At 48.8% G+C, this 13,004-nt stretch overlaps 1 protein-coding gene across 1 annotated transcript; it reads right to left on the bottom strand.

The window, feature by feature from the left end:
• Positions 1-2,601: 2,601 nt before the first annotated feature.
• Positions 2,602-7,916, bottom strand: LOC135384896 (uncharacterized protein K02A2.6-like). The gene is made up of 3 exons (XM_064614078.1): positions 7,029-7,916; positions 5,588-6,494; positions 2,602-2,696 (listed from the first exon to the last, which is right to left on the bottom strand). The coding sequence occupies exons 1-3, from the start codon at positions 7,914-7,916 to the stop codon at positions 2,602-2,604; spliced, it is 1,890 nt and encodes a 629-aa protein (XP_064470148.1).
• Between the last annotated feature and the right edge of the window lie 5,088 nt (positions 7,917-13,004).

The raw sequence follows: 13,004 nt of genomic DNA, 5'->3' as shown, positions 1-13,004 counted from the left end.
GTGTTTCACGGTTGAGTGGAATAACGGGACGGAACTACAGTTCTTGGATTTGTACATTAGAAGGTCGGATTCCCATTTCTGTTGGAGACAACAGCAAAGAACGGAAAAGCCTGTTTTGCCGTATGAATCTTGTCATTCAAAAACAGTAAAAAACAACACCATAAAAAATGCTATAAGAAGGTCGCTAGACAACTCCTGTTGTCATGAGGTCATGAAGAGCGTCCGTCAGCAGATATTCAGGTTCGAGGAGTCAGGGTATCCCGATATTATACTTTACGATTCATGTAATCGTGTCATGGCGGAGGTCGTTCAAAGAAAAACCAAAGAAACAGAATTAGAGAGGAATTTCGCGGTGATCCCATATGTGCATACTGCGTCACACAGGTTGAAAAAGCTAGGGAGAAAGTATGGGGTCAACGTGGTTTTCAGGAAAAGGGGGCGCGCTGGCATCACTTCCGAGGAAAGACAATAAACCAGAAGAACCGGAATGTACAATAAAACACAAAACTAGGTTCACCGGTTGCAAACGGAATGTCGTGTACAGAATTCCTTTACGTTGCAAGAAATTTTACATTGGGCACACGCAGAAATGCGTCAACGTCAGGTTGCAGGAGCATGCCAGGCCGAGCTCCCAATATTCAACTTTAAAAGATCACGAAAAAGATTGCGATGGTTGCAAAAAACAGCCCCCAGATTATCGCGGAACGCAAATTCTTTTTCACGGGCATGGAAGAGGGAAGCTTCTTTATCAGGAGGCTAGGTACATTCGAGAGGAAGGGGATAATTGTGTTAGTATGGCATCCGTTGATTTCACCAAGAAAATAGAAGAATTTATCAACGCACGAAACAACAGACAGGCTAGCAGATTTGGAAGAACTTGTTTCTAGTGTATAGCGCTCTCTCTTCGTCGGGGTGAGAGGGGTGTCACTGGTTTGCTCGAAAAATAAACTTCACTTGGTTGCAGTTCAGTGCCGGTCCTTGTCCTTTTATCCTCTGTCCTTGTCCTATCCAGCACTAGGGGTTTTTATTTGTTTTTAATTCGAAAAGCGAGTCGCCTCTATTTTCTGGTATGCGAAAGGTTCGAAGTTGAGGAATCTCCGACAACATCATGTGCAGCCATACATCGGTGTTTTCAAATGCAGACGGTGAACAGCTCCCAGGAGTATAATACTTGTTAGGTGTATAGTCTTTATGCAGTGCTTTCTCTCCAGGTCCTGAGGTCTCTCACTCAGGGACGTATATTAGAGACGTATATATAGGGACGTAGTATTACGGGGACTCCATTCTTGAGCCCGCTCCCCGGTGGCTTTGCCACTGCTCTCACCACAAATTTTAAAATGGAACTGTAACAACCTGGTGTCTAAAACGTGATGCTACCGAAATTTCATAGAACCCACACATTCGTTGTCTTTTCTTTGCAGCCTATAACGATCGCCATCGTGTAGATAGCGACGGAAGTTATAGTTGCTTTTGGTTTACTAGCATCTTTCGTGTGTGACGTGTTCTTTTAATAATAAAAACACTCTCGCGTAAGAGTTCACTAACAGATGCTAGTGTAAGCTTCTTGACAACATCATCCAAGTGTGTGATGCAAAAGTTGTGCATGATGATGGGTCCCATACTTTTTTTTTTTTTTTTGCAAACCTGCACGAGTTGCCTTATTCATGCACGGAGCCGCTGATGTTGAACGGATAGGCGGCGATAGTGTATCAGAGCTTTTCTCCTATTCGTTGGTCCGACATATGGCGTTCGCATAGCATGTTTGACAATGAGGAGATTATTTACTGCATCAGTTACGCAGTGAGCACGTAACGTTGGAGCACTTCACGTTAGATGCATTGAACGCATGGACCGCAGGTCATTTCTCTTCACCTCTGTCCTACTCTACCAAAGCCAAACAGCAACGTACCCCAGTAGTGTGTATGAAGACTGTGCTTGCGATAGGAAGAAACAGGCTCAGAAAACGTGGAATCGAACACCATCAATGTTAATCCGAAGAAAACTTTCTTTTATTTTTTATGGGGAGGGGCATTCGGCGGCGCTGGATACAGTAATCGCAAAATTCAATAATCAGTGTTCTAGTGCATAATTGTTCAAATGTAATGGAACCGACGGCTCACTTTCAGCATGATAATTGGACGGTAACTGCTTTGAGGCTGAAACACATGAACAGACGATCACAACACAAGCCTCAAAGAGACATGTTCGCTGTGCGCGCCAACAATACGCTTTCGGTAGATTCCATCTGTTTTTTTTTTTTACTCATCTTCTTTTCCTCTTCATTATATTTTCTTTTTGTTTTCCATGAAGTAGCAAATTGACCTTGCGCTTGACTGATCCTTTCGATTGTATATTTTTCTTCAGACGCGCATGTATTTCCTCATTCCAGATCTGTCATGCTGCGTGCAACTTGCGCGCGCGCTGTTTAATACCATACATGGCATACCAGCATGTAATCGTTACTTTTCGCAATAAGTGTTACCTTCAGAGATGACAGGAGCAACAACACTGGCTCGAGACAGCCCGTGGCCGATGACAGGTGACTCGGTGAAAATCTGCTGAATACACAGGCACGAGATTGGTTTCATCCGGTAACTGGTTTCAAGGAGGCCAACGTCTTGCTTGAGTCAGGTAAGGCAATAACTCCACAATGAGTGAAAACTGCTGCGCAATATCCATGCCGGGACCTTCATGGTCTAAGAAAGAGTTGGCCAAAAACTGCTCAATACTTCAACTTTCCCGAACAATACGCCGTGCCCAATACATGGGGGAGAAGGTAACACAACGATGACAATTGCACACTCTAACAAAAAAAGTTAGAATTTTCTACCCATCTCGGTAGGGCTGTATTGCAACCACATTACTACTCAAACCAATTTTAGCTTTTGGGTATAACTGCTGAGTAGAAACAAATTAGGGAGTAGAAAATGTCGTTCTACCAGCAAGGGTATGAAATTCTACCCTTTTTTTCTTAGAGCAAACGTGAGAGAGAGGAGCAAGGGAAAGGGACGACATCGCTTATACCCGCGGAGGATAAGGCACGCGTGGATTGGGCCGATATGGTAGAAGTACTGTCGTTCTACCAGCTTGGGTAGGAAATTCCGTTTCTTTGTTTCTTAGAGTGCAGTTTGCGACGGCGTAACCGTTGAAGGATCTCGTTCGCTTCTTTCAAGTCGACCAAACGTATACTAGTAAATGGTCCGTCGTGTAAGCATATGAATCTGAGTCAGTGTAACTTTCTCTGACGCTTCTGGTGAAGACGCCGATGACAGTATCGCAAGAGCGGAAATTAGGATCGTATATCTGTCTACCTAACTTTGAAGTACATGTTTTCAGAAGCACAATTGTGCTTTTTCATCCCCTCATCCGTTTCCAATATGGAATAGTGCAGTGTACCGCCTCAGCGGCGGTGAATCGTCCACCTCATCATCATCCGATGTATGTGTGCGTGTTCTTGCGACAGCGCCTGATCGCTCTCATTGTTGTGCATTACTTTGGTGCTACACGTACCATCCTGCTCATATGGGGACATTTTGAAAGGCTGTCAAACTCTTAAAGACGGTCTTTACTTTTGTCAGGGAGATGTATTTGAGCGCTAACGCAACATCCTTTACGTCATTCATAAAGTTCGCCTTTGACTGGATGAAAGACGACTGAACGGAAGTTCTCTCTTTCCCGCTGCGAGGTATAGATAATTTTCAAGTCATGTAGCACTATAGGACAGCCGACTTTATGAAGCACTATACATCCGACAAGTGTGAGTGTATGTGTGTGTGTGTTTGTGTGTCTAGCAGCATTTCATGGACAGAAAGAAGGCAGGAGAGTTTGTGAGAAAGCATGACGCAACCGAAATAAAACCACGAGCTCAATAAAATTAGCTGTTTAGTTACAGTGAGGCATACTTGCAGGATGAAGAACAAGCACACACGCAAGGACTACTGCATTGGTTGTCCTGGTGGATATTTCCGGAACATTTTTCAATTGATTCAATAAAGCGAGCTGATCGTGCTCTAGAGAGCAGCCTTGTGCTCTTTATGCGATAAAGTTCTAACTAATAATACTTTATCATTAAACTGAAAATAATAATTTATAAATAAATTTCTGCGAATGTCGCAAGGACGATATCGTTTTTCTGAACAAAGGCTTCACGAAATTTCACATATTCGTGAGTATGCGACCGGACTAGAGAAGACCGTCCCTTTAATGAACGACCACGCTCATGCGCGCTTCGCGTGCACCTCTTCACAAGTGTGCTTCTGCCTAAACACCCCGTCCGACATGTCACTGTAAAACCAACCATGTTACCCACACGGACAACGGAAACACAGGAGATGTGAGCTTAGTACGTGTCTCGTGTCTGCGAAAACGGCGGCTGCGCAACATGCTTGCGTAAACTATGTTCCACACACAGTTTACATGGGCTGTGTTGTTAAAGCGCCGCAGTTAATCGTTTACAAGTGGTGCCAACAGAAGCAAAACACCGCACCACAATTCTTACCACGTTTGGCGTCACATCCTCATTTATTTCTTTTTTTTTATATCATTGCGAAATATGTGTTGTCTCACTTCGTGGATGTGCCTCGGGTCCATGCAACCACACGGGTACCCACATGCAGATATGATGGTGACGTGGGGCTCTTCACCGCTACCAAGGTTCACAAAACAACACGATGACTCTCTAGGAGCGATACATCAATTCGTCCATCGTTTTTCGTTGCACAGTCTCCCACAATAGCTGAGGCGCAAATGCACTTCTCTTCTGAATGAAACGTGCCTGAGCCTTCAAGACGAGGCCAACGCGTCTTTAGATAAATTATAACCGCTCCTTGCAGTAGAATCTCTCCAGCAGCTGGAGCGCCCTCTACCAGCCACGTGTTAACATTTGGGTAGTAACTTCGGGGAGGCTCTCCTACTTTCTTTCGGTGAGACTAGTCTCGCTAAATGGCATTGACGAGACAGCAAGCCAGGTCCGTTCCAGCCAGAGGCTACGTCTGGACTGATTTATTTGGTCAGCGGCACGTTCGCGGCGCGAGATGATCTGACCAGGTGAGGATGAGCTGATGACGGTAGCGGTGCCGCTACAGGCCCCCCCCCCCCGCCCCCAGCGTAGCGGTTGTAGAAGTGAAGGGTGCGGAAAGGAGAGGTCCAGTGGACGCGTGCGCCTGGCCGGGAGTGGTGAAGAGGTTGGGTGGCAGAAACAGTGGAAACAGCTTCTACGAAGGCGGGCTTGACGCGGTCCGCGGAAACCACCTGGTGGCGGCCGACGACGTCCACGGTGAAATGTTTGGGGGAGCGGCTGACGACTCGGTATGGGCCGTGGTAACGGTGCTGCTGGCACGTATACGTGCCAGCAGCACGTGTCCGCCACAATGGCTCGCGTACGTACGAGAGCCATTGTGGCGGACAAAAACATCAGAGCTTGGGTAGAGGTCTGGGTGTCGGTAGGCATGTCGGGCGGACGAAGGTCGGGGTCGTGTCGGACGGAGGTCTTGCATGGTGGCACGCAGGCGATCGGCATAGGATGCGAAATCGGGTGTCCCCCCCCCCCCCCCCCCCGCGGCAATAGTGGACGAAGAAAAGGGATCACCGGGAAGGCGGAGTGTCATGCCATACACCAGTTCTGCCGGTGCACATTCGATGTCGTGCCTGACAGTAGCTCGCAGAGAAAGGAGGACGATAGGGAGTGCTTCTACCCAAGGCGTGGGAGAAACGGCCTTTAACGCAGCCTTGAGGTCACGATTTAGTGGCTCGACCATACCATTAGCCTGCGGGTGATAGGCGGTGGCTCGGATCCGATGCAAGCCAAAGAGGCGAGTGAGGTGGGCGAATAGGCGGGACTCAAATTGACGCCCCTGGTCAGTTATCATCGTTGCCGGGACCACGAAACGGGCCACCCATGAATTGAGGAAGGCGGAGGCCACGGTTGAAGCGGTAATGTCAGAGATTGGAGTGGCCCCTGGCCAACGGGTAAACCGGTCCACGACCGTCAAGAGATACCGGAAGCCTTGCACGGGAGGGAGAGGTCCGACCAAATCTGGGTGAATGTGGCTGAAGCGAGAGTCCGGCAGCGGGAGTCGCGATGATGGAGTGCAGGTGTGACGCAGAATTTTCGACTTCTGGCAGGAGATACATGATCGTACCCAGCGCTTAATGTCAGAACGCATTCGTGGCCATACGTAGCGGGACGACAGCAACTTCTGCGACGCTCGTATGCCGGGATGCGCCATGCCATGGAGCTGGTCGAAAATGGGACGCCTAGCGGCGAGTGGCAGAAAGGGGCGAGGTTGGCCGGACGAGATGTCGTAGCAAATGACGCACGGGATGCCGGGGAACGTGATATCTTGCAGCGTCAAGCTGGTGGGGTCCGAGTCGCGCAGGGACAGCAGCTCGTCATCGCAGGACTGCAGGTCGGCTATGGTTTCGAGCGACAGAGGGAGGGCTGATGACGAGAGAGCAGCGATCGCGGCACGGCTCAGAGCATTCGCCACCGGGTTCTGACGGCCAGGGACGTGACGGCTCGTTGTTCTTTAGTGGAGTAACGTTGCCCGGCAGATTGGAAGGCGCAGACAAGTGGTTTGTGGTCTGTATAAATGACGAATTGCCGGCCCTCCAGAAAATGGCGGAAATGACTCACACTTAGGTAAATCGCCAACAGCTCTCTGCCAAAGGTGCTGTATCGGGTTTCGGGAGGACATAATTTGTAAGAGAAGAAACCGATTGGCTGGCAAGGGCTTGAGCTATTCGCCGGCTCTTGCTGTAGAACTGCACCGACCGCCGCATCGGAGGCATCCACCATGAGAGAAGTAGCCGCATCGGGTCGCGGATGGAATGGGAGCGTTGCGGACGCAAGGCTTCCTTGACACGACCGAAGGCTGTCTCGGCGTCAGGGGGGCAGAAAAGGGGATGGGACGACTTGGACTTGGCAGGAAAAGTAAGGAGTGCTTCAAGAGGGCGGAGAAGCTCGCACAATGAGGGATGAAACGGCGATAGAAATTCGCCAGTCCTAAAAACCGTCGAAGTGCGCTGACAGAGGTTGGACGCGGGTAGTCGGAAATGACTTGGACTTTGCTCGGGAGGGGAGTTATGCCTTCTGGAGAGATCTTATGCCATAGAAACTCCAGAGAGCTGACCCCGAATTCGCTCTTGAGGGCGTTGACAATAATGCCGTGGTCTGAAAGGCGGGATAAGAGCTGCCGGAGATGGTCGAGGTGGTCTTTGTAGGAGGAACTCGCAACAAGAATGTCGTCGATATACGCGAATGAAAATGAGAGGCCGCGTGCTACGGCGTCAATAAAGCGTTGAAACGACTGGGCGCCGTTACAGAGGCCGAAGGGCATACAAAGAAACTCGAATAAGCCAAAAGGTGTGGTAATGGCTGTCTTCGGAATGTCCTCTTCGGCAACCGGAATCTGATGGTGGGCTCGCACCAAGTCAAACTTCGAGTAGACGGTGGTTCCGTGGAGAAAAGCCATGAAATCGTGCACATGTGGGATGAGATAACGGTCTGGTATTGTGACACGATTCAGGGCACGATAATCGCCGCAGGGGCGCCAGTCGCCTTGCTTCTTAGGCATCATATGAAGTGCGGAAGCCCAACTGCTAGACGAAGGCCGTATGATATCCATGTCCAGCATGTGGCTGAATTCGTCACGAGCTATCTTCAGTTTTTCTGGTGCGAGACGACGTGGGCGAACAAAAACTGGCGGCCCCTTATTGGTGCCAATGTGGTGGACGACTGAGTGCTTTACTGGGCTGGTACAATCGGGTTGGCGAGTTAGCTCCGGGTATTCCTTCAAGATTGCATGGAAGGGATTAGTCTCGTCATGGAAGAATGATATTCCCGGAGAAGAGAGGGAAGACGATATTCCGGGCACAGCAAGATTGGTACTGGAATCGATGAGGCGGCGGTTACGCATATCCACTAATACGTGATGGTGGTTCAGAAAGTCGGCGCCAAGGATTGGTTGGGATACACTGGCCACCAGGAACACCCAGCGAAATGTGCGGCGCAGAGCAACGCTGAGCGTCAGAGAACGTAGGGCAAAAAAGGTATTTATGAGCTGTTAACTGCTGTGAGATGGCACATCACAGGGCTCCGTCGGTCTCCTTTGGCATCGGGAATAACGCTCACCTCGGCACCTGTGTCGACCAGGAAACGCCGTGCCTAGGTGATGTGCGGTACGTAAGAAAGGCGACTGGACGAATGATGTGGGCCACCGGTCGCCATCAATGGTCCACGGCGGAGTTTCCCGGCTGCTACGAACATGGGAGGAAACGATGCCGTGCATCGGCCCCGAATTTCCGGTGGTACCAGCAGACTGTATGAGCTGGGCTGGAATCGCGTGGAGTCGGTGAACGGTGCCGGAAACGAGGAGGACTGCGGCTTGTACGGTGGCGAGAGAAAGGGCGAGCTTGCGGCGGAATACTCCAATAAAGAATACTCCAATGAGGAATACTCCAATAAAACCAAAGAAAACCTACTAAAATCATACATTACGGAAGAACAGGTCCGTTGTGCCCCAAAAGTCAAGCCAAACTCCGGGTTCCCAACTAATCCCGAATTGAAACTGAGAGACCCATAAACAAATCTCTGCTCTAGCCCCTAGCTACAGGAGTAGTTTGCTGCGTGGTCACGACGGCGAGGTCGAACTTGCTCTCCGCTTGAAGAAACCAGACTACCGGGTTACGGTTGAAGTAAGGCGGAAGTTTGACGGCGACGCCTGCCAGAGATGGTGGTTGGGGCTGAGCCGAGGCCTGTGGATCGCCGTGGGACATGACGAAGCGACGGGTTAGAGGAAACCGGCGCGAGACGGCAGTGTTCCAAAAGTCCGGGTCACCAAAATGACGAGACAGCAAGCTAGGTCCGTTCCAGCCAGAGGCTACGTCTGGACTGATTTATTTGGTCAGCGGAACGGTCGCGCCACGAGATGATCTGACCAGATGACGATGAGCTGATGACGGTGACGGTGCCGCTACAGTATCCACTAAAGCGAAGCTCATTACAATCGCAACCTTTAATTAGTGGCTCTAGGCCCCGTTCGTAATTTTTTGTAATGAAACATGACATGACGCTCAGACGCTTTCAGAGATATGTCGGCACAGTTCCCCTAGAAGTCCGCCCAGGACGCACATTTCCCCAGGGCGTCAGTCGTGACGTTGCCCACATACGTGAGGCCGACAACGGCAAGCCCTTTCACCACCACCACCACCACCGTAATGAAACATGTATGAGACGCGACAAGCTTGCCAGGCAAACCTCGCCGAAATAAAGAAGGAATCAAATACTCCCAATTTCTCCCGTGGGTTTGACATTTTTACGGTTGCTGGTATTTACGGTTTTGCTTTCCTTTTGTTCTTTTTTTGTCGCGGTAGGTTTTATTTTTTCTGGTTCCTGACGGATGGCTTGGTGTTATTTATAGATTCTTTGTGGAATTCGAGGGTGAGGTGAAATTGCGGTGCTACACGGTCATCCTGATAGGAAGGGCTTGTAATAAATAATAGTGACTTTTAGCTTACCGTACGCTGTTGCCCTTGTGTACATAAGGGATAGCCTCTTGGTTCTGCACAATGCGCAAAGCCCTGCTTATGTCTTGGGCGTGCGAAGAACCACCAACACTGTCCCTTACGTGCGCAAAGGCGACAGCGTACGTTATACTAAAACTCACTATTCAGTGTGCAGCAAAATACGCGGAAATCCACGGCTCTCATTACAGGGTTTTCTAAACGACAGAAATAGAAATGGAAATAGAAAGAAAGAAAAACGCAAACGTAGGTCGCACTGGTGCAACCAGCTGTTCCAGGACGCTTGACGTGTGAAAGCACTGAATGATTTAAAAGATTATTTCAGTACGTATGTCCTTGAGGTAGGTGGTCAGTGCACACAGCGCAGGTTGCTGGTGCTGCCTTGGCCAGCTCCACAGTACCTTCTCAACACTAAAATGTTCTAAACGACAAGCTAAAATGACCTTACCTAATATTAAGCTAAAGGTGTCGTCATGTCTACTGTTCAATGAAAGAAGGTCTAAAATTGCTGTGTAGTTCCGCATTTTCGAAATTTCATTTTCGTTTCGAAAGTTTCTGCAGAGTGTACTATTAAAGTTGTGCAATGAGCTCTCACAGACATAATTTCGCTGATGCCAGACAGCCACCAGGCCAACGAAATGCCAGCTCAGTGTCTAAGGCTATTTGAATAGAAACTTATTATCACCTGTACAGTTTGTGAATAGTTTATGCAAACTCAGTGACCAACGTAGCTGTGACCTACCTCTCTGCGTGTTTTAACTCTACATATCCCCCTCCTCCCCCCACTCTAACTATAACAATACCGTAAGCGTTCAACCATAACATAACTACTGAACAAACGGACAGCTACTGAGATTACATGCGTGCGGAAATAGAATTTCGCAAAAATCGGCAACCTTGGCATGGTCCCAGCACACATTGCCACAATTAACAGGGCCATCTTCAGCACTAGTGGAGTGATTTGCATTCACAGATCCTTGGCCCTTTGACAGCGCTACTTTGTCCAAAAATTTGTCCCGGAAGTTCGTGGGCCAGAAACCGTGTCATAACAACAATCTGCAACTTTAGCTATTTCTAAGGCCAAGTAGAGCAGGTACAGGTCATGGTCTTCAATGTTGTCGGCTTAAGAGTATCTTTTCCACAAAAGTCCGTTACCGTCACACTGTAGCTTGCAAAAACACAATATATGCACAGAGCCGCTTTGGCAGCATCCTATAGGGTAAGTCTGGTTGTAGTACTCGCTGTTGTACTATCTTCCTCAGCGAATAGGCACTGCCCCCTTTTGTCCATCGTAATTACCGGCCCATAAAAGATCGGAAATGTTCCTGTGTCGAGAGTACACTTTGCTGGGCCCAGGGGCAATTTCGAGATCGTTTCTGCTCCGCCCAAGGACTTAGTAAGCACTGAAGACAAATTATCGTTAGACCCACTTTTTCTCTCCCCTCGGCTGGTTCATTTTCGCGAGTGTCAGGCTGGGAAGACAACGACCGGCACTCTGCTCTTATGTAGGCAAAAGCATAATCACATTACAGAAGCCTACTACACTAATATTTTATTGTACGTGGCATGATGTACGTGTTCCGTTTTCTATAATAATGCAATGTGACAATCATAACTATACATTTAACGTACGATTTTTTGCAGTATATTTGAATGCAACAGATTGTCTATCAAAGGCACATCACCTGACAGTATACTCTTTGTTAAAGTCGACACCGTGTTGAGTCCTGTATTGTTGTGGGATCGCAACGTGTAATCTTGTCTTGTCCTCTACTCTCCTACCGTTGTAGGCTCCTTACTGACTTCTAGGTACGTTCTCGATGTGCTCCACGGTGTTCACTTTAAGCACTCTAATTTTATTTTATTGCAACTGTGTTGTAAAACAACGAACTTCGTGTAAGTTCCAGGGCTAGCAAAGTCCAGGTGTTCGTACTCACGCCCGGGGGTCGGACTTGGCCGAGGAAGTTTTACCACAAGGGAGCCGGCATTTGTTGGTCATGGAAGGCGTTGCCTTCTGTTGGGTGCTTCATTCCACTAAACCTCACTTCTTTTTGAAATGATGTTGTAAGAGCATGAAGCAACTTCACGAAGAAAATGATCCGACTTGGTTCTCAAGCCACGTACATTCTGGTAGTAGACAGACCTTCCCATTGTCGATTTAGCCGGGAGTATTGTTGGCACTCGAAACACGACTATCGTCTAACTTGCAACAAAAGTCATGAAAAAAAGACTTCGTAGTATTCGGCATACTATGTGCGCATCTCACATACATTTGTTAAACAAACAAGCAGCGAAATTTTCCACTACATGGCTTGCTTGTGTGCTGTCTTCGTACGTCACTTTTGATTAATTACAGAAACTCGACAGATCGAAGCAAGATGGCGCGCGGTTTCGGTTTTGCATACTTCTAGCTCCCAGTTCCAGAGGCTTCGCAGAGCAGAATGAAGGTGACGATTGACTGTCTCTCGTCATCTTCGGATTGCTGTTGCACTGTTGCGCTCCGAAATGCATGCTATATTCCTTGCCCATTACTTACTTCGCTAACGCTGCTTCAACATGTGATAGAGGTTCAAACATGTTCATCTGTCCCGCTGGAAAGCAAAGGGTTGGCGGTGCCGAGGTCGATCTCACCGATAAGCTCTCATTGACAACGTTTACGCTGTGGTACCGATAGCACTACTCAGCTCTACACGCACCCAGAACAGCCATACGTAGTTCCTTCGCCGGACATCGTTCCCGCCATCCATGCCGCCAACGACCCGTTCCACCGTTCTATTGTGACACGTGACTTCGCAGGGTTCCTCGCAAACGGAGCAGCTCGGCTGTAATTAGGACAGAAATACGTCCACTACCACTGTCTATGACCAACGGATGGCTGCGCCCGGAGGGTCACAAGCGGGAATAGGAGGATGTCATTGACGGCCCGCCAAGTCCTTTCTCTAGATTCTTCCTTATTAACTCTATGTACCCAGGACGAGGACAACGATGTGACGGAAATTGAGGTGCCGAAATTCTGACTTCTACAAAGCCATTGCTCCCTACCAGCGCAACTTGCCAGAAACACGACCTCTAAGAGCGACTCAGCATTCTCCTTGGACTCTAGAGCTACCACGGATTTGCGTCTCCGTGCCTGGAGCACACCACCCCAAGTCCACTTTGCCCACTGCAGTGATGAGACAGCATTGTCTATCTATGATGGAGCGTCACTGTAGCAGCATTGCTATTTGCACAGACGGACCGACGACGCCATCAGGCTCAGCATCTGCTTTTGTGGTTCCACTGCACAGGAAAGGGGGAATGGTACGACTGCCGCACAAAACATCTTCAACAACAGCAGAATTGGTATCCAGCTGGCAACACAGTACTTAGTAGCACAACAGTCACCTGCCGAGTGGGTTGCATACAGCGATTCAAAAGCTGGACTCCAAGCCATGCTTTCATTCTTCGGGAATGGCTGTATGCAGACTTGTGTCCGGTACTCG

The sequence above is a fragment of the Ornithodoros turicata genome, chromosome 2 (assembly GCF_037126465.1).
Source record: "Ornithodoros turicata isolate Travis chromosome 2, ASM3712646v1, whole genome shotgun sequence".
Classification (NCBI taxonomy): domain Eukaryota; kingdom Metazoa; phylum Arthropoda; class Arachnida; order Ixodida; family Argasidae; genus Ornithodoros; species Ornithodoros turicata.
Note: the sequence above shows the minus strand (reverse complement) of the source record. Positions and strands in the feature narration are given on the sequence as shown.